The 23,132-nt window shown below is 39.4% G+C and overlaps 1 protein-coding gene across 1 annotated transcript in view; it reads left to right on the forward strand.

Moving 5' to 3' along the window:
- The window catches only part of LOC140513790 (uncharacterized), a 65,491-nt gene that overhangs the window by 4,520 nt on the left and 37,839 nt on the right, over positions 1–23,132 (forward strand). Inside the window, 1 exon segment of the mRNA XM_072623800.1 lies at positions 432–663. Within this exon segment, the coding sequence (XP_072479901.1) occupies positions 432–663 (232 nt within the window).

Raw genomic sequence — 23,132 nt, forward strand, 5'->3', positions numbered from 1 at the left:
GCTTCATTCCATCATAGCCCTTTTCCCTTCAGTCTGACATCAATCAATCTATTCATCACCACACTTTGGGTCTGGTTAGTCAGCCAGTTCTGAATTCACCTAACTATGCCGTTAGCCAGTCCACATTTTGCCATCTTGCCCAAAAGAGTATTATAAAAGGCTTTGTTAATCAAGATATACTATGTTCAAATCCTTGACAACAAAAAGAAATAAGGTTCATTTGACTTCCCTTGTTCTTATTACACCCATGCAGGATCGCAGTGATCACCTCTTCCCTTTCTAAACACTCACAAACCTTGAATTTTACCAGAATTTGCTGTCAAGCTTAGTAACCTAAAGTTTCAATTGCCTACCATTCCCTTTTTTTGAAAACCACACAGCCCCCTTTCTCCTTGTGACCGATTGATAGTTGGTTTCTCCTTTTTTTGCAGGGGACAATAGACTCCATGATGCTGAGCGCTGTCTTGTACAACATGGTGTTTTGGCTAGCATTGGGATGGACTCTATCATCTGCTCATAGTCCTCGGACTCCAGACCGAGTTTCAGAAGCAGATATTTAGAGGTTGCTCCATGGAGTGATGGAACAGCTGGGCATTGCTAGGCCCCATGTAGAATATGCGGCTCATCAGGCTATGAATCTTGTGGGTCCACAGAGCATTGAAGGTACTATGTTTTATCCCTTCTTGGTTTTGCTTTGTCTTTTATTAATTGACTTAAAAAAAACCCTATTACATCCTCTTTGGTCCTTTCCCACTATTTCCCTTTTCTAGGCTTTGTATACCCACATATAAAGGAGGGATTTGCTCCCTATCATAATGTCTTAACTGTAAAATGGGGATAATAACGGCACTTGCTGCACTGGCTTGTTGTGTAGATTAAAAGAGAGAATATTTGTAAAGTGCTTAGCACAGTTGCTGGAACAAAGGAAATGCTTAATAAATGTTTCCTTTCAGTTCTTCTCACCCAGTAATCCAGAAGGCTATGTTTGGGATTGACTAAATGCATGCACTTATATCAGTAACTTGGTACTGGTGTTGATTTAGGTATACTTACCCATTTCCATTAGGCTCCTTTGACTGCATTATACTTCAGTAAATATCTGTATCTTTGTAAAAGCAGGAAATGCCTGGTTAGTCACCCCCGCCGTTGTCATGGAGAAAAGGTTCATGTGACTTTCAGAGTTTCCATTAATATCTTGGATCCTAATTATATGTGTACTGATGGAGAGTTAGTAGCTCACCTGGAAATTAAAAATGAGAGTTTATTCAATTTTCTTTTTAACCAGCTTTTCTAAACAGGAAAATAAACTAACAATCTGACATTTTTTACCAGTTTACTCTTCTCCTACCCTTTCTCCAGTTTTATGTCTTGTAATAATTGTTGTTGTTTGACCAAGACAGAGTGATATCTTGACTTTTGGACGTAGTAAAGAGCATGCTGTTTCCTAACTCTGTCCTTATTCTGTCAATCAATATTGTACTCACTTCAGTGTCAGAAATTCTGGGTTTGAATCTTGACTCTTCCAGTTGCCAACAATGTTACATAAATTCTCTGAGTCTCAGTTTCTTGATCTGTAAAATGAGATTGGTCATATTTGTACAAGTTACTTGAAAAGATTACTGTTAAAATCCCATGAGTTAGTTTTTGTAAAGGTATCGTTCATCCTTCTTTCTCGAAAAGGACCAATGAATGACATGACAAGTGTGGTGTCTTGACTTGCATGTAAATTGGATTGAAGTGAGGCAGAGCTTGGCAAAGTCATCAGCTTCACTCTCTCCTCCAGTCCAGAGGCAAAATAAAAGTCAAGATGACTGGAAATACTGTAGTCTCTGCTTTCATGGGGCTTACAGTGTGGCCAATATTAGTTGCCAGGCCAAGCTTCTGTTGCTTGGTAAAGCCCTTTGTCAATGATACAGCACTATAAAAATGTGAACCTATTTTAATTGTAATTGATTAAAGAACCAAGAATCTCATGATTATGTTCCCAACACAAAGCTGTAAAGGGAATTTCTTTAGATGTTAATCTTCCTTTTTCATGAACTACCATTTTTTGGGGGCTGACTTGTAATTTCAGTGGTGTTGGGGGCTACCAATGCAGATTGGCATCTGTTTGTCACAACTTATAGTCTCAGAGAGTTGTCTGAAGAGTTTGTGACTTTACCCAGAGTCACGCAACTCTTAGGTTTCAGAGGCAAGACTTACACCTAGATTGTCTTTTTGTTTTGTTTTCACTTTCCTTTGTATCATTCACTGTTAACACAGTACCTGGCATAGGTCAGGAACTTAATAACTGCTTGTTTACTTCCTGACTCCAAATGCAACTCTCAGTTCACTTCATCATACCACTGTCTAGTGCTATCAAATGCAAAAAATGTTCCCATGGAAAAATATTCCATTCTGAATTGAGTAAAAACTTGTAGTTCGGTAAAGGTGGTGTCCATGAAACCATCTGGGGTTTTCTTGGCACAGATGCTGGAGTGTGGTTTGCCATTTTCCTTCTCCAGCTCATTTTAAAGAAGAGGAAACCGAGGCAAACAGAGTTAAGTGACTTATCCAGGGTCACACTGGTAGTAAATGTCTGAGGCTGGATTTGAACTCAGAAGATGAGTCCTCTGTTCACTGTGCCAATTAGCTTCCCAACTAATGTAGTTATACAGCCTGTATTTCACATACACAGAACTCAGAACTCTGTTCTCTTCATTAAAATCTAAGTTCTTTGAGGGCAATGACTCTTTTGTCCTTTGCATTATCAGCTTTAATACCCTGGGAAGCACTTGATAAATGCTAGTTGATTGATTGACCCACCTTTGCTGAGGGATACTACTTATTTCAAAAGGCTCACGATTTCTTCACTCCACTAATGTAAATTGCAACTTCTCCATGTCCTAATAGACACTTGTCATGAACTCCTGTGGCTGAAAACACCCATTTTGTGGTGGCCATCCATTAAGACCTTCACCATCAGGTCTACCTCAGGACAGGTTGGCTGGCCTTGTACTAAGCTGACCTGCTGTATGCCTATACAGTCCTATAGAACAACAAGTTATAGAGCTTGGTTTCCTATTATGTCAATGACACAAATTCGTGCATCTCTTTTTCTCAGCCCTGGTTCCATTAAGTATTGATTCTACTTTTGTCTGAACCTTCATCATTATGAATTTATTATATACTACCTTATTACCTCATTGTCCTGGCAAGGGAAGGTCTCCGATGATGTTGGGCAGACCCCTGTGGAGGAGATGTGCTGGGAGGACATGGGCAGTAATCACAGCATGACGAGGTGTGTATTCATTGTAATCTGTACCATTGGAGAGGGTACCCCCATGAATGAGAATCGTGCAACTCTTCCAGGTGAATGTCAGAGTTGGGGGGAGACCTTCAGAATCCTATAGTCTCGGAAACAAGTCACAGTTCAGATTGCACAGATCTGATAAATATTATATATTTATATTTATATAAATAATATTTAGGTAGTCCTATGCATAAAAAGTATTCTACTCTTTTAAATTTGGGGGAAAAGAAATAAGCATTTAAATAGTACTAAAGTAAAAAGATGAGTGTTTTAAACCTAAACATGTAATTGAAGTTTGAGGCCAGTGATCTCATGCCCATATTGTACAGTTGAGGAAATTGAGACGCAGAGACTTGTCTAAGGTTACACACCTAATAAATAACTGAGTCGGGACTAGAACCTACCTCTTCTGTGGTTGATTCTAGCGTTCTTTCTGTTGCCTGTCATTGTCTGCTCAACTTGTCTAAACCTAAATTCATCATCTTCCTTCACTGCATTAAATCGGTTCCCTTTTCTCCTTATCCAAAGCATCACTGTTCTTGCAGTCTTTGAAGCTTGAAACTTTTGAGTAATTTTGGGAGCTTTTTCTCTTTCATTTCTCACATCCAATCATTCACTATGTTTTGTCCATTTTCTCCTTTGAGAATAGATTTGTCCCTTCCTCTTCATTCCCAATACCAACACCCATGTCCAAGGAAGGAAGGAAGGAAGGAAGGAAGAAAACAACTTTTTTATTAAGCCCTTACTGTGTGCCAGGCACTGTGTGCTTTGCAAATATTATTTCATTTGATCCTACTAACAATCCTGGAGAAATAGGTCTATTATTATTCCCATTTCACAGTTGAGGAAACTGAGGCAGACAGAGGTTAAGTGATTTGGCCAGGGTTACGCAGCTGGTAAATGTCTGAGGTCACATTTGAATTCAGGTCTTCCTGACTCTATCCTCTATCACCTGGCTGCCTCATTATTTCGATTCCTATTACTGTAATGGCCTCCTAATTGGCTTTCCTGCCTCTAGTCTTTTCCCCTGGCTTCTTCCTTCCTCCCTGCCCCCAATCCATTTTATGTACCGTTGCCAGATGAATCCTCTAAAACACTTTGAAGCAAATTACTCCTCACAGAATTGGTGACAGGATCAAATGAAGTGATACTCAAAGCATTTGTAACCACCAAGACCTACATAAATGTGTGGGATTATTATAATGTCAAGATTATCAACAACCTACAGTGTACCATATCAAAGCTGAATTCCTCTGCCGAGTTTTCTAAGCTCTTCGAGCATCCAGCCTTTCCCTACTTCTTATACTACACAATGCGATCTTGTCACATCACAGTCAATCCATTTTTCATACGCTTATGCTTAGAGTTTAAATAATATGTAATTGCTTTATGATAAACGTTTAATGATGTTCATCATGGCATTGTCAGATGAGAATATGCAAATTACAGGGGAAAGTGAAATTGGAACCATTTGGATAACAGTATCCAAATGAACTGACCCTGGCGTCCCTACAAAACTCATCTAAAAATATCCCTGAAACACATAGCTTCAGTGCTGTGCCATATGCCAGGGTCAGTTAATATGCCCAGCTGGAATGTTGTCATTTTTGTTACTTATTCTTCAAAATTCTCTTCCCCACTTAATTTTCTTTCTTCTGACAACATTTTTCTTTCCACTCTGAAAGGAAGAGTAAAGTCACCTTCATTATTAGGTCACTTTATCAAAGTTATGTGATTTTGTGGAAACTCAACAGTTCTCATCAACAGGAAGAAATCTGGGAGAAGCAACATGTGGCAATGGAAAGTTATAGAACCTGAGCTTGAAAGCTTTTGCAGAATGTCTTGTGTAACCTTTGACAAATTATTTAAACTTCTGTACCTCCATTTCTTCAAATGTAAAATGAGGGGATTGGGAGAGAATGCCCAAGGTTCCTTCCATGGTCCTGTTAGGGAAGCTTAGAGAGTTACATATCCTTAAATGACTTGTGTGTGGTCATGTCAAAGGCAGCATACAAACCCAGTTCTTTCTGACTCCTCTATACCAAGGTTCCTTCCATTGCTCCCATCTTCCTCAAAAAACACAATTGATTTAATTCGACATTGTTACAGTTGAGTTCATTCTATTTTTCACAGATGACTGGGGGTAGGAAAAGTGGAATGAAGGGAGTGGACTGCATGGCTCCTCTGGTGCCTTCCAGCCCAAATTCTATGGTCTTCTGAGCAGTGTTTGGTGAGAGGCAAACCATGGCATCGTGAGAAGCTAGTCTTAGAGTCAGGAAGTTCTAGGTTTAAATCCTGATTTTGTCACACATACACTGGTCTGTGACTGTGTAAATAACAACCTCTCAGTCTCCTCTCAGTATATAAGACTACAAATTGGAGAACATATGCCAGTGTGTACCGGTAGAAGGAGTTTCCTTACTAGGAACTTCCTCTATTCATGAAAGCAATGTTCTGGACCAAAAAAATAGTTTAATCTACTACTCTCAAAAAAGAAAATCATGCAGTTCAAGATAGGAAGAAGTCATTTTTCTGCTCAGTTTAAAAAACAAAACTGTCAGTCTATTTCACAGAGAGTTTAGAAAATGTCTTATTATGAGCTTAGTGTCATAGAAATGCCCTTTGATCTTGGCCATTTTATGACTGTCATCACCATAGTAACAAGGTATGCTAGTTGCCTTTACCTAGTGGAGCTACGAGAAGATATGGCGGCTTTCCCATTCACTCAGCAAGGAGTCCTCCAGGGTACAGGTGTCTGGAAGAAACCATATTGGTCCTTTTCCTTGTGAATTGTCTCACACAATTCACAAGCTCTGGAGAGCTCTATTTCCACATCAGTCAAAGACTAAGGAATTTCTGTTCCTTGAATGTCTTGTAAGGAACCTCTGTCAAAGTTGGCTGTAAGCCAACCTTCAAAATTACATTTTGTTGGTACAGCCACAGTCAGCTAACATTTATTAAGTACCTACTGTGTGCCAGGCACTAAGCACTGCTTTAACATAAGACACATGGAGTAATGAGTAAAAGGAAACATTCAGTCATATGTTCTAATACCTTGTCAATCACTTCCAGACAGTTTTTGATCTCCAAATGGTTTTCCCTCAATACCCACCACCATTTTCTTTTTTTCAGGCCAACCCTCTTTCCTTCTGTACTATACCTTATGTTTCTTTAGAGGTTTTCTCCCATGAAATCCAAAGGCATTTGTAGCTATTAATTCATTGATTCTCACAATGTCCATGTCAAGCAGGTGGGAGGTCAATGTCACGCCATATTATTTCCCAAGTTAATGCATTTAAAAGTATATTGTTGTTATTCAGTTGGATGGGATTGTTTCCCCCCCCCCCCCCCGAATTCTTCATATTCCTCATTTCTTGTTGATGTTCAGTTGTGTTTGACTGTTCGGGACTCCATTTGGGATTTTTGTGAGAAAGATATTGGAGGAGTTTGCCATTTTCTTCTCCAGCTCATTTTACAGATGAGGAAACAGGATTAAGTAACTTGCCCAGGATCACACTGCTAGTGTCTGAGGCCAGATTTGAACTCAGGGAGATGAGTCTTCGTGACTCCAGGACCAACACTACCCACTGCATCACCTAGTTTCACTGTAGGGCATATATACCAAAGGGAGGTAAATTAAGTCAAACAAAAAAAATCAATAAGGATTTATTAAGTGCTTATTATCTGCTGGGGATACAAAGAAAGGCAAAAAGTAGTCTCTGCTATTGAGTAGTACATAACCTAGTGGAGGAAACAATATACAAACAACTGTCTACAAGTAAATAAATATGATAAATTGTAGGTAATCTCAGAAGGAAGGCGCTGGTAACAAGGGAGCCGGGCAAAGGCTTCTTGCAGAAAGTTGAGACTTGAAGGAAGTGGGGGATGCTGGGAGGCAGAGAAAGGGAAGGAGTCATGGGGGACAGCCAGGGAAGGTGCATGGAGCTGGGAGGTGGAGTGTTTTGTTAAAAAAAACCCACAAAACCTCAGCAAGATGGGCATTGTCCTTGAACTGTAGGACAGATGGAGAGAAGGAGACTAGAAAGACAGGAAAGGGCCAGGTTATGAAAAATGCTTTCTTTATGGTCCATTAAATTTGCTATTTCTTAAAAAAAAGTTTTTATTGAGGTCTTTTTCTACCACATCACCATGGTTTCCCCTAGTATCCTTTCCCCTCTCCCTTCCAGAGGAACAAAGGAAGGAAATATGCTGGGGTTTTTGAATATAATAAAGAAAATAACCAAAAAAAAAAATCAACGTAACAGATCAATACCTTGAAAAAGTCTGAAAATGTGCAACATACAGTTCTTATGTACCTCTATGGCCAAGATCAAAAAACATTTCTGTTACACTAAGGATTTGGATTAGATGACTTCTGGGCTCTCTGAGCCTATGAACCTCTCCAGACTTGGTCCTGGCCTTCAAATGACAGATGTGTAGTCATATCTGCTAGATTTCTTTTTTAAGGACCATACCTTAAACCCAAATCACTCTGGCTCTCATTAACTGTCCCACCATAGGTTCCAGCTCAAGTCTCATTTGGTCTTTGGGCTCTGATGGCTCTGAGTGAGTATAAATTGCAATGGTCTCTGTTTTGGCCAGAAACCCTGACAGTCTTCCCCTCCCAAATTGATTTTTTTTGCTTTGGGTAGGTAAAAGTGGCCTTTCTTTGCCTCATTTTTCACCTAGCTTTAATCACTGAATGGATGTTGCTTGAGTCAGAGACCTGGGAAAGACCTTAGCTTAAAAAAGGCCAAGGTCTCCTATTGCATTGGGGCCATCCCTAGTCTTCCTGATCTATATCTTGCCACTTGCACCCAGATGTCTCTGGAGGGGAGAGAGAGGCTGGTTATTTTGTACAGCCCTGCCCCAGTTAACAATTCACTTGCAAGTCATGATGTCATGGTTGTCTTTAAGAATGAAAGACAATCAACCTACTACGTTAAGCTCTGGCAATACAAACACGATGAATGAAATAATCCCTCTTCTCAAAAAGTTTATGCTCTAATGAGAGAGACAACAAATACACACACACATATAGACACATATATACATACATACTGAAAATAATAAAGAGAATGAAAACAAAGTAGTTTAATATAAAGTAGAGAGGGAGGGGTGGTGGTGCTAGAATGTGGAAAGACCATGTGAAAGGTCTTCAGCGATGTCTTGAAGGAAGAGAGGAATTTTGTAATGTAGAGATAAGTAGGTATTATATTCCAGGCATGAAGGATAACCATGAAGGAGAAGGAGATCATTGTGAGGAATAAAGTGGCCTCAATTTTCCAGGCAAAGTATGGGAGGCTTGAGAGAAGAAAAGGTTTGGAATAGCTTCTCTGGAATTGTGAGTTGGGAATTCAGTTAGGAAGGAATTAAATCATAACAGTAGTCAGCATTTATATAACACTTTAAGATGTACAAAGAATGGTAAATATTTCATTCATTTTATCCTCACAAAAACCCTGGGAGGCAATTGTTTGCATTTTACTAAAGACAAAGCAGAGGCAGACAAATTAAGTGACTTACCCAAAGTCTCTGAGCTAATCAGGAAGACTCATTTTCCTGAGTTCAAATATGGCTGTGTGACCCTGGGTAAGTCATTTGATCCTGTTTGCCTTGGTTTCCTCATCTATAAGTGATCTGGAGAAGGAAATGGCAAACCACTCTATTATCTTTGCCAACAAAACCCCAAATGGGGATCACGCAGAGTCAGATCTGACTGAAAAATGACTTAACAACAACACAGCAACACTCTTCTGTCTAGTTACCTCCTAATAATGATAATAACTATGCCACAATTATATATACCATATATATACACACATATGTGTGCATATATGTGTATGTAGGTGTGTATATATGTGTATGCACACATACATATTCAAATACACACCAGTAGGTAGGTGCTATTATGATCCCAATTTTAAAGGTGAGGAAACTGAGACACAGGTTAAGTGACTTGCCCAGGATCATACAGGTAAGTGTCTGAGACAAGATTTGAACTCAGGTCTTCCGAATTCCATGTTTAACTCCCTATTCTCTGTACCACTAGCTGCCAGTGAGGGTCCAGCTGAAGCTAGATAACACAAATTTATAGTGAATCCAGTTGGTTTCCCTTGCATTATGAGAAATCATTGAGAAAATGACACAGTCATTTGGAGCTCACAAAGAGGGAGCTGCAATTCTCGATTTCACCACAAGAGGACAGCAGCTGCATCTTATTTGTAGGTAAGAGGAAAGCCACACAAAGTGAACCGGTCAGGCACTGTACATTTGGAGGCCCTGTGGGTCCCTGGGAAGCCTCAGCTGATTTTTGTTTTCAGAGGACCAGAAAAATCACCCTATTTCCAGGTCATCTGTGGTGTGGTGAACCCTAAGATCTAATAGGACTGGATCACAGGTTTTACAGTTGAAATGGAAACTGATATTTGTTTGGTCCTTTAGGTCATCCTGGACCCACCATTCTCTATGTGCCCCTCCAGTTAGCTCTCCATCCTTTCCTCTGCCACTGAGCTCAGAGGATGTGCCAGGGCCACTCTGGACCGAAGCAAACTGCTTCATTAGAGCTACACTAGGAATACAAGAACGAAATGCCTTCATCCTTTCTTCCTCTATGTTGCGTATCAGCTTGCATGTATGAGCTGGAGCTGTTTCCCTAGCATTATTTTAAGTACGTAACAGTGGTGACTTTTACATTTTTTGTCTGTGTAACTTTTCAGCTTTATACTGTATAAGATAATGAAATCCTGCTTCTAAAGCCTAGAAAATGTCCTTTTTTTCTGTTTGCGTTATTATTAAAATTTTGGATAAACTGGATAAGATGACATCTAAAGTCTCATGATTCTGGTCAGACCATGGAAAGGCTCATGTGAGTTGCTCATTTTATACTTGAAGTCTAACCACCATTGTACTTCTGAATTTCCAGATAAAATGACTGTTTGAATGAGAAAGTCAGGGACCTGTGTGTTTTAAGAAGAATGATTGATTTTAACATGGAAGTGATAACCTTCACTTTTTGCCATATCACTAAGTGCCCATACTTATTGGTTACACACCAATGTGAACAAGATTGATCCTGGCAAAATTGTGAAGTGAGCAGAGCTGGTCTACTTTGGTAATTCTCTCACATCTAGACTCTTGAAGACACTTACTTGGCTCTGCCTTTTGGAGTAATTCATTGGCAAGTAACAGTAATTCCCAAATAAATCAGTGGATTATGTTTATTCCTCTGTAGTAGCATTAGCATATATGAGAAATACTTCTGGGAAAAGGGTTTTGATTTGAATAATTTAGGGAAAGTAGATATAGAAGGCCCTATAACCTAACTACTCCTTGGCTTGTGCTAAGTGAGGCAATCTTTCTGGGTCTCAGTGATCCCTTGGGGAAACTGGAATAATCATGTACAACTTTTTGTATTGGAACATTGTTTCCCAGACCATATTTCCCAGAATCCTGGTATTCCAAATGATTCAGAAAGGAGTTCAGGGAGAAAATTTCCAATGTCAGCAATATTTCCAGCCCCCCCTCCCCCCAAAAAATTTGCTATAAAGTATTGCATGTACTTAAAACTTTTACGTGTGCCATTTTTAAAATGTGAAAAGGGTTTAAGTTTTTTCTTTCTTTCTTTCTTTTTTGTGCTTTAAAATTTCCAACACTTTATCTTTGGAGTTTTGTATTGTATACATTTACCATGACCCTTGTCCAGCATTTCTTGGTTCTGTCCATATATTTCAAGCTGAAAATCTGTGATATAATTAAGTGTGGAAACCCCTGTCCTGCAGAAACAACTGGCAAAATGGGAACATTTTGTATAAATAAATTATTATTCATAATATTCTAATAGAGTAGTAAAAATGATTTTAGTTGCTTGGTTGCCAACGAACTCCTTTCTAAGGGGATATACCCCAATTATCCAAATCAAGGAGAAAGTTTAATGTCAATAATATAAAACAACAGATACTCCCTAGTTCATTTTGGAATGCAGACACAAATTCACTCAGGCTCAAATCCTCTGTGCCCAAGTCTGATTTCACTCCCAGCTCAGGGCTAGTTGGGCAATAGGGCTGAGGCAGGAAGCCCATGTTTTCCCAGATAATCTCCAACAATGAATGCAGACGGATATAGGAGGACTCCAGCTTACCAATGGGTTGTGTTCCCAAAATCCATTTCTAAGTGGTTTGGAACTCAGAATGGATTTTTCCATAAAATCAGTATATAATGTGTGTGTGGGGGGAGGGGGGGGAGGGTTGGGATGTGGGAGAGGAAGGGGGGATAGAGTTGAGAAAGTACAAAGATAAATGTTTTTTTTTCCTAAATATCAGCAAAAATCAGCATCAGCAGTAGGAAGACCTCTGTCTTCACTAAAACAGAAGTATCTTCATTTAAAACAATGAAGATGACCATGGTAGATACCTATGGTGGTCATACAAATCCTTGTTTCATCCTCTGATAGGTGTTGCAATTCAAAGGATCCCTGGACAAATTTATCTCTTTGCATCTACCAAGGACTCTTTTACGATCTTAATTCATGGGACCTTATTAGAAGAGTGCCTTTGATGTTGCATTTTGATCTAGAGTTTCACATGTTTTTTTCATAATCAACAAATGGCAATCAATGAGATCTTATGTTCCTTAGACAAATTTTGGTTCCTTATGTTTCCTATAGTCAGTCTAGATTGAGTGTTTCGAAAAAATGCGCCCGTTCCCATCTCGTATTTTCATCAAGCGTACTTTTCATAGTATGTAGATCATTCTCACAAAGATTTTATAAAGATGAGAAAACAAGCATTTGGGTCAGTAGTTACTGATGTCTTAATTGCTCTATAAAAATAATACCATTTGTGATACCTCCTCTCTTCCCTAGGTCATTTGGTATTTTCAGTGCTTTCTGATATTTTCAAAAATGATCCCTAGGTTCTTGCAAAATTGTGTTACCAACAACATAAGCCTCTTTTGTGCATACTTTGTTTTGGTGAAACTTGTATTGTTTTCATCTCTGTAGTGTCAATTTTATTTTCTTATAGAGCATGGCAAGGGCTGAATTCTGTGTTTTCATGATCAGCAATGATGAAAATGATTGGCCATAGAAATGTTGACAGATCTGTTCCATTTTTTTGTCTGTTTCTTTTTCTTCTTCCAGTTTCAAACTTTCTACATATTCCTATTCATTGTTCTTCACTGTTTTGTGAAATGATCCTGCTTAGAATTAACACCTGTGCAAGTCACAAATCTTGAAATATTAAAGAAGGGTAATAGTGTAGTTTGTATCCCCGAACCTATTCAATTTGACATTGAGAGGGAGCTAGTTAGAATTGTGATAGGTAGCTGTTCGATATACTGGGTGATACTCTGGACTAGAGTAAGGAAGACCTGAATTCAAATCCTACCTCAGATACTTACTAGCTATGTGACCCTGGGCAACTCACTAAACTACTCTCAGCCTCAGTTTTCTGACTTGTTAAATGAGGATAATAATGGTTTCTATTACATTGGCTTGAAATGAGGATCCCATGACATAGCATATATAAAGTGCATGGCAGACCTTAAAATGCTATATAAATGTTAGCTGCTATTATTATTAGTTAGAGCAAGTCAGCTTGGAATGAACACTATTTCATATCTGCATAAATCCCTCACTTAGTGCATATTCATTCAGTGTTCATTATTTTGACAGGCATCGATCAAGCTCATATTACATGTAAAACTATCTGCTAGGTGTTGAGTATTCATTTAAAAAATGACATACTCTCTTTGCTCAATGAATTTATAGCCTAAGCGGGAGGGGATAACCTGGAGGTGAATAAATACAATGCAGAGTAAACGTGCAAAGGAGGTAACTATTTGAAGTATTTTGACAAGATCACTTTCAACTGGGAGGATCAAGAAAGTTGATACCTGTACTGATTCTATAAGAGAAAGGAGGAGGAAAGAATTTAAATAGGTGGAAATGAGAAGGCAGCGTATGCCAAAACTGTCTGCATTTGTGTGCAAGATAAGAGCAAGGTAATGTGGGTATTGGAGAACTGACTGCTCTGGAACCCCAGCTCCCTTCCATCTACTTGGGTTGGTATAATCCTTCTCTGTTTGGGAGGTAACAGTAGTAACCCTAGGATTGGTGGAAAACCACATGCAGGTTTGTTTACATGATCTTTTAGGGGGAGATTTGTTCATTAGGAAATGCACAGACAAACTTACTTCTTAGATCAAATTGGTACAAATGCCTTGAGTTCCATAGCTCAGGAAGAAAGTTATTGGAGTAGGCTGAAGAGATTTGAAAGATCACAAGCTTGGCCCCAGCGTTATAAAATTAATCCTTGCCCCTAAGTTGTAGTGTTCCTTGGGACTCTAGTGTGAGAAGGAGGGAGTGCACAGGGGAGATGCCAGTGTATTAACCAAGGCACTAAAATTAATTGTATAGTAGTGTAGAGAGCCTGCAAGTCAAGAGACCTCAGTTCAAGTGCTCATTTAGCCATTAACTAGGTGGGTCATACTAGTCCAATTATTTAATATCTCTGTATCTTTTTGCTCCTGTATAAAGTAGCAACAGTTCTTATGTACCTACATCATACTCTTGTCACAGGGTGTACAGGATGTTCAAGGAGGACAGACACCTCTGAGGTGAGGGATTGTCAAACCCTTTTCAGGGCTGCTTATCCACCTCTGGTATCCACCTCTTACCCAACTCTCACGTGCAGCTTCCATGACTCTGTGTTGACCACACTGGTCTGAGAGCCAGAAGCCAGAGGGAGGCTCTTCTGAATCCCTGAGTTCCTAATTTTTGTCTTCTGATCTTGTTGCTTGATAGGGTGCCTTACTGAGTGGCAGGTGCTCAAGGAAATTGAGAATGTCATTCCATCAGTCAGCCAGCAGGCATTTACTAAGTACATACTACTGTTCTGAGGAATACAAAGAAAAAATTAAAAAGCAGTCCCTAACATAAAAAAGTTCACATTTTTATGGGGGAGATAAACATGTACACAAATGGGTACCTACAGGATACAGAACATATGGAATTAATCATTGAGGGGGGAGACATTAGCAGTTGGGGAGGTCAGGTAAGTAGGGAAGTTATTTGCTAGATGAACCTGAAAAAGAACAAAGCCAATCATATGAACAGATTTGGCTCAGCCTAGGTAAAGGAATGATGCTTACTGTAAGGTTAAAATGACCTTAGAGTATTAGGACTTTCTGGTTCTAATCATAATTAAGTTTTATCATTCCAGTAGTGGTTCTCCTTTGGTACTCTGTTAACATCATCCTTCTCCTGGGCCTTTTCACAGAGATTGTGACTGATATAGCTACCAGATGCTAGACCTGTTGAAGCCTGTGAAAGGCAATCTACCAGTTTTCTGGTGATTTTTGAAGATTTTTGATTGTTTATCAACAAGTCATATTGTCTCTTAAGGCGAGCAACCAACATTAACTTCCCAAATATCAGCAATAGACAGGAGAATTGGGGCAAATCTTTTGCTGAAAATGAGCATAAGATATCTGCCCCTGGAACCTAACTGTGGAGTTTCTCTATCTTCTCCCCTGCCTCTTTTTAATTTCAATCCACAGTGAATCATGAGAAGGACCGTTTGCTGAGGGCCATTCAAACTCTGAATAGTAGCTGGTCACTGAAGTGTGCAAAAATGTGGCAGTGCTAAAGGTGCTATTGTCTTAAAATAAGGGAAGAATAAGGCCAAGCAGTTGTCCTGACAGTAAATGATACTTTATAATCATATTAGAAGGATTTCTGTGTGTATGCGTTCAGCAGAATGTTTGGCAGTTAGCTTCCATTTAACTAGATTTATATATAGCACACAGGAGTCTTTTAAGTGCCTTCGTTTTTTTTATGGGACAAGCTTTGGTGCCGAGGGGTCTGGTCTAGGGACAAGCAGAGACTCCCTGCATTTAAGAGAGTGGTCAAGTTATCCATCTCAAGGTCCATGATTACAATAGGATCTATGGCAATGTCCCAAATGCAGCTTATCTAGACCAGTCCTCCTGACTTCCCTCAAACCTGGCCTGTAGCCTGGGACAAGCCAGGCAGACTCTCTGGGACTCAGTGACCCTATTTGGTGAATGGGAATAGTGCCATGCAACCTGATCTCCTTGAGAAGTTGCCAGTAAAAATGACTGGCAAACACAAAGGAAAACAGGAAAATGTCATACAAATACTTGCTGTTATTATTAGTAATATTTGCATAGCTTTTCCTCTGAGGCTTCACACAGTGCTTTGTTCTTCCATTCTCTAATGCCATTTTCAAGTAATATTTCTGTATCATAATCATCTTTGTGTTTAATCCTCTACAGTTCTTTAGAAGATTCCCTCTCATTCCAAGCTGAAATTTCCCTTGGCATCATCCACAGTCAGTTTTTAGTACCTGCTAAGCCCCAGGAGTCATCCTGCCATCTTTCTGGCATGATGGTTGTGTCAACATGCTTCCAGGAAGGATTTTCTAAACTTTGTATCTCTTTCAATTGCTAGCATACAATAAGTGCTTAATATATTACACCATAAAACAGGGTAAGAGCCAGATGACCACTTGTCAGGGGTAAAAAAGGCAGTAATGTGGAAGAGACTACTTTGATTGGGTCATGAAATGGCACTGTTGGCCCCTGACAACTTGATAGGTTGTATGGATGTAGGGAGTATGGGAGTCTACTGGAGGAGAAAGGGTAGAATAAAGCTTATCATGGATGATGAGAAGACATATAGCATTTGTATATGCCCATGATATTCCTAAGGCAGATGTATGTCTTCTCAACTTGGGCAGGGGCTCAGACTGTAAATGCCAGCCATTCCCAGTGGCTAGCATGTTATTATTGTGCAGCATTTTAGTTGTGTCCAATTTTCATAGCTTCATTTGGGGTTCCCTTGCCAAAGATACTGGAGTGGTTTACCATTTCCTTCTCCAGTTCATTTTGAAGATGAGGAAACTGAGGCAAACAGGGTTAAGTGACTTGCCCAGGATCACACAACTAGTAAGTGCCTGATGCCAGATTTGAACTCAGGAAGATGAGTCTTCCTGACTCCAGGCCTGGCACTTTATCTACTGTACCACCCAGCTGCCTTTGGGTAGTATAGACTTTTGCTAATTGTGGGTCGTTACTTAGTGTTACTTACTGATTAGAGTTATATTACTGGGAAATACTGCTCCTCTCAGGAAGATAAGTCAAATAGATGATCTTCAAGGGTCCAGCACTGCCAGGAGTGGCTGGAAAATAAATGAAAAGTGATTGGCCTAAGGTATAGTTAAAGAGTGATGGAAAGAGGAATGCTTTCTCTGAATATGGGTTTGGAGAAGAACTCTTGCCTAAGGAACCACGGTTGCTGACATGTTCTATACAAAACTTTTTTTAGCTTTGAACCATATGAAAGCTCTTGTGTGAGAAGGAAGGATTATGTTTTGGTTGTTTCTATCACGTTTGCATACTTGGGCTCCGCTCATTGGCAGTGTGTCACCTTTGAATCAGAAGGACAGCAACATATATCAGTGGGTAGCAAAATCAATGACTTGGTCTTCTTTAATGTATAGGTGGCAAGTGTTTATCACATAGGTGCCATATCTGTATGTGTGTAGGAGAAACAGCATTGGAACCAAAGTCAAAGAATTGGAATTATAATCCTGGTTTTGCCATGGGCTGGAGGTGGGCCTTAGGCAAGTGGTTTAGCTTTCTCTGCATCTGTTTTCTCATCGGTAAGATGGAAATAATACAGTCCTACCAACTCCCATTGAATTGTAGTGAAGATGCAACGAGAATGTATATGACAGTGCTCTGAAAAGCATGCTACTATCCATTCGTTTTTCAGCTGTTGTCCAATTCTTCATGACGTCATTTAGGGTTTTCTTGCAAACATACTGGAGTGGTTTGCCATTTCCTTCTCCAACACATTTGACCAATAAAGAAACTGAGGCAAACAGAGTTAAGTGACTTGCCCAGAGTCACACAGCTAGAAAAGTGTCTTAGGTCAGATTTGATCTTAGGAAGAACAATGTTCCTGACTCCAGACCAACACTCTTACCTACTGTGCCACCCTGCTCTAAAAAGTACACATTACTATACAAAAGCCAATGAATTAGAATAAAATGATAAGTGAATGTTAGGGATAAAAATTATCCTAGAGTACTCCATCTACCTTATTTTACTGATGGACAAATTGAGGCTTAGGAAAGTTAAGTGATTTGACTAATGTCACATGAATAGTTGGTGGCAGGTTGAGGACTAGAATGCAGAATGTGAGAGCTGATGGGACCAACCCCACCTGGTTTCAACAATTGGGAAACTGAGGCTCAGCACTTACCCAAGGTAATAGTTATTTAGTAGCAGCTTGTCTTACTCCACATCCAATATATTTTCTGTTCTTTTGCACCATGAAGCACATAAGGCAGCTAAATGGAATACTGGAAAGAGCACTGGGTTCTGAACCAGGAAGGTATCTTTGTGAGTTCAAATCCGTTCTTAGAAACCTTTTTGCTGTGTGACCCTGAGCAAGTCACCACCCTGTTTGCCTTAGTTTCCTCATCTATAAAATGAGCTGGAGAAGGAAATGGCAAATCACTCCAGTATCTTTGCCAAGAAAATCTCAAACGGAGTCACAGAGAGTCAGACTGAAAAAAGACTGAAAAATGACTTAATAACATAGCACATATAAACTTGGGGCTCCCTCTCAACCCTGACTTAAAGGTCCAGAAGGTGCCTGTAGGTTGCTTTTCAGAGTCTAGGGGTAGCCCTAAGGTGTTGGGGCTGTTTTCTAATGCTATGGCTTATGAGCACTACTGTTATGTTTCTTACCATGATGATCAGTTGTTATTAATTAACCCTTTTAGAAAAAGGGTTTTCTTTTACAAAGGTAGTAGATAGTAAGAACAGTTGGTAGAAAACAGCCTTCCCCCAAAGTCTGCGATACACTTTTCCATCACTACATACAGAGTCCAGGATACAAAGCAGATTCAGACTCTAGAACACATGGCAAAGGAGTAACTCATAGTTCCTGAAAATTCTGTAATTCTGAAGGTGATTCCTTTAGGTGAAGTATAGTTTTTCTGCTGGAATCTTTGTAGACCTTTGAATCTATTTCCTCATCATGTTCAGTCTTGCCCTTGACTTTCAACACAGACGTTGTCACCAGCCAATCCTGGGGCACTTCTAGGATGTTGATGGTAAGTGGTAAGGTGGAAAATCTAAAATCTTTGGGCCTTTTGCAGCTTGAAGGGGGGTCCTCCTTCAGCTGGGGTGGGAGGAGACCTAGGCCACAGATGAAATGTTCTTCTCCCTCCAAGTCCAAGTGATTCCTTTTTATCTCTTCCTCTTCTTCCTTGTCATATATTCAAGTATTCAGGTTCTAAAGTAACTCTCTGGTAGTATGTAGGTCCCACAAGGTGTTGCCAAGTCCCTCATTCAAATAGAACCATCTTCTCGTAGCATCTAGTTGAAATGTCTTTGATTTAAGGAGGTGTCCAGTCCTTATTCACACCTAGCTCTGGTTGACTGATTCTATGAAAAAGTGTTGTCATTATCATTAGATCTCCTAATTTCCATCCAGATTCTTTTTCCATCATGCCATTGTGTTTTGTTTTGTTTTTTTTTAATTCTAAAAGCTCGAAAGAATGTTAGAAGTTCATCTAGCCCAGTTAGGCTAGTTGACAGGAAAATTAGCAACTTATATTTGTATGGTGCTTAAGGCATACAAAGGGATCTCATTACCTTGAGGTATGTAGTTTAAATCTATCCTTATTTTATATATAAGGAAACTGAGAGTTACATAACAATTGGCTTTCTCATTCCCATAGCTAATTCATATGTTGAATCCCAGAATTGAAAGGGACATACAGGCCATCTCAATTCTGTCCACAATTTCTCTGACAGGTAGTAATATAGCCTCAATTTGAAGACCTCTATGAAAAGGAATTTCCTTTATGCCAAAAGAGATATGGAACTGTGTATACCTTTTGTCTCAGCAATACCATTATTTACTTTGTTTCCCAAGGTGATCAGGGAAAAAGGAAAAGAACCTATGTTTCCAGATATTTATAGCAGCTCTCTTTGTAGTGGCAAAGAACTGGAAATTGAGGGGATGCCCAGCAGTTGGGGAATGGCTAAACAAGTTGTGGTTTATGATTGTGACGGAATACTACTGTACTGTAAGAAATGATGAGAGGTTGATTTTTAGAAAAACATAGAAAGATTTCAGTGAACAGAAGCAAGAGAATGTTGTACACAGAAACAGCAATGGTTGTTCGAAGAATAACTGTGAATGACAAAAGTTATTCTGAGTATTACAGATACTCAAATCAACTACAAAAGACCTCTATGAAGAAAGATACTAACCACCTCCAGAGAAAGAACTCATAAATGATTCTGCATAGTTAGATTTTACATATCTATATATCTATATATGCGTGTGTGTGTACATATATATGAATTTATTTGTACATGTATATGTACATACATACATATGCATATATGTAGATAGGTAGATAGATAAAAGGGTGACTTTCTTTAGTGTGTGGTAGGGAGGGAGGGCAGGAGACAGTCCTGAACTTTAAAATGTAACAAAATAATTTAATTAAAAAAAATTCTCCTGCATTTTGAAGCAGGACTACTTTTGGATGGTTCTGAATGTCAGAAATTTTTCTTTTATATCAAATTAAAATATGGAGAAAAGAGAGCAAAGCCCTGGGAGAGCAGAGTTTTCCCTGCTGGTTTCTTGCCTCTGAAACATTTGTCTCTTAATGACTCATCAGGGCATTTCCTTGTGATGACATTATGTCCTTTTTGTCCTTTAAAAGGACAAAGTTGTGTCCTTTTAACTAGCTTCCTAAAATACCTGGCATTACCCTATGCCTAGGCCACTGCTTTATTAGTATTCTTGGTGTGATGGTAGTGACAAGGATGAAATGTTTAACAGAAGTCAGGAAATGGTTTGGTTTTCCCTCCTGCCTCCCAAGTTGGGCTTTGCTAAAGCAGCTCTATGGTAGGGTCTAAGCATGCAAAAGGCCAGATTGGCTTCAGGTATAGGCACCCTAGGCTGCTGTCTACATGGTGCCATTGAGGGATGTTGAACCACTCATCTCACTGAAAGCTTCTCCCTTATTCTGTGTCGGAAATTTTTATTATTCCTTGTAGGCTTTTTAAAGAAGTGAATTTTAGCCTGGTTAAAGCTTTGAGTTAAGTAGGAGGAGCTATCACATCTATTAGTCAACACATCAGAAGAAATGTGCCTTTTTAGTTAAAAATATGCTACTGCATAATGTCACAACAGAGAGCAGGTTTCTGAGAGTTATGTTGTTGCTAAGTTTGGATGGAAAGAAAGACACTGAAAACATAGGATACCCTCTGGCTGATGATGTGACTCAGTGGGATTGATACAGCATCCTTGAAGATCTGATGCCAGAGGGAGCAGGGTTCTTACAATGGTACTCAAGGGAGGAATAGCTGGTTTTAGAGTTTTTCCCAGCTAGCCAGCCCTGTGAAAGACAGCTTGGCCTCTGCTTAGGGCCTCTGCTTATACTTTAGATTGGTCTTTTCCTATTATGGGTCCTCAGTGGGAGGTGAATGTTTCCATTATCTACTAGGTTACAGTGGGAATAAATGAGATGATAATTAAAAGTGTCCCAATTGAAAGGTCCAGGTCATAGGACCCTAGAACTAGAGCTGGGAAGGACCTCAGATTGAATATTGTCATGCAGCATCCTAGTGTAATGATAAGAGCACTGGATTCAGAGGCAACTGCCCTACCTTCTAGTCTGGATCTGCCATTTACTGTCTGCTTAACCCTTTGGCAAGTTATTTAACTTCCCTGAGCCTCAGTACCCTTAGCTGTAAAATAGGGATTACGATACCTACCTTGCTTACCTCCCGGGGTTATCATGATGATTCATTGAGACAGTGTATGTCAAACCATCTGAAAACTGCAAATATAAAGAAAGTTATTGTATGAATGGTCTCTCAATCTCAAACCCCTGAATTGAAAGAAAGTACTGGTATATTGGGCCACCAATGAATTACTTGCCTTCAATTCAAACAATCACTTTCTCTCCAAATACATGCCCTAGTTCTACTGAAATGTTTTGGATAGATATATCACACACACACGTGTGTGTGTATGCTTATGTATTTTATTTATTATATCTAGCTATCTACAACAACAACAAATCTGTATACAGTAATTTTTATTTTGGTGGATCATTATCAGCTTTCTTATGTAGCAGTATTTATAAATGTGACCTTATTCAATGCCACTCCAGTTCAATTCAGCAGATGTCTATTAAGTGCCTAATAGGTACTGAGGATACAAATGTAGTCCTGCATATATGTAGATAGATAGATAGATAAAAGGGTGACTTTCTTTAGTGTGTGGTAGGGAGGGAGGGCAGGAGACTGTCCTGAACTTTAAAATGTAACAAAATAATTTAATTAAAAAAAATTCATTTTTTTTTGGAAGAATATGACATACACACACAGATGCTAAGTATTTAAAAGCTTGTGCAAACTAATTTCGGGAAGGAAGGAGCTCTAACAGAGCTTGGGGTTGGTTTGTTTTTTTTTTTACTTTCAGGTTTGCATAGCTCTTTAAATATGTATTTCCTCATTTGATCTTTATAACAGCTTTGTGTGGTGGGTGCAATCACTAGGTGCAATTTTACAAATGAGAAAACTGAGGAAGTGGAAGAGAGGGGAAAGCTGAATCAGAGCTACATAGGTATTGAGTATCTAGGGCAGGATTGGAACTCAGGTCTTCCTGTTTCAAAGTTCAGTTCAGCATTTTGTACATTGTGCCATCACATCTAGTTAACAACTGGATGGTTGAGGAAAGGCCTTAAATGGGAGATATTATTTCTGTGATATTTTGAAGGAAGTTAGGAATTCCAAGAGGCACAGGCGAGGAGAGAGTACATTCCAAACATGGAAGGTGTCAACAGGCAATCCCTGTCACAAGACAACGTGAAAAGAAAATGAACATGCATGTGTAACCCATAGGGTTCCCAGTCTTTACAGAAGTTTACATTTTTACAAAAACAGGACAAAGGGAGGAGGGGACACCAGGAAAGAGAATGACATGAAAGGGAGAACAGCAAAGGTGGAAAAAGACAAAACCACTCCCCATGAGGAGGAGCAAGGTGGGCAAAAAACCTCAGTCTTTTCCCTTGGGAACTGCTAGACTTTGAAGATAGGAGGATCTGTTTATCTGTAAAGGACCCCAGCTGCACAAGCATTATCCCAGCCTGGCACAGACTGGCTGGCGCCTGTCTTGACTCTCAAGGACACAAGGAGTCCAGTTTGGGGTGCAACAACAAATTATGTAAGCTCAGGGGAAGCTTCAGGCTTGACACATTCAGAGCCTCCTGCATGTTCTGGGTTCAGTATTTCTGGAAAATATGGCGACTCAAAAAGACAAGTTCAGAGACCCCTTAACAGGGGCCATCTGTGCAAAGAGAAGGAGGCAGGAGATGGAATGTTATATACCAGGACCAGGTAGAAGGCCAGTTTGACTGTAATGGAGAATTCATGAAAGAAAGCAATATAAAATAAAACTAGAAAGGTAGTTGGGAGTCTCTGGAAGCCTCTAAAATGCTAGACTGAACATTTTGTGTTAAAGAATTAGATTCATTCCTTTTTTTCCTTTTGTCTTTATAGGTATATTTAATTTTATTGAACTCTTGTGGAAGAGAAATAACCTGAGAACTATGAACTTGTCAGTCTCTTAGTAGAACCATTTTGGCTTGTCTGTCATCAAAATCTCCCTTCCATTTGGCAGGAAAGAGGTTGGGGATCCTTACTACCATGAGAAAATAAATTTATTTTTAGTATCAGTTTTACCCTCACTCAGAACGAGTCTTGTAAAAAGCTT

This window comes from Notamacropus eugenii, chromosome 7 (assembly GCF_028372415.1).
Source record: "Notamacropus eugenii isolate mMacEug1 chromosome 7, mMacEug1.pri_v2, whole genome shotgun sequence".
Lineage (NCBI taxonomy): Eukaryota > Metazoa > Chordata > Mammalia > Diprotodontia > Macropodidae > Notamacropus > Notamacropus eugenii.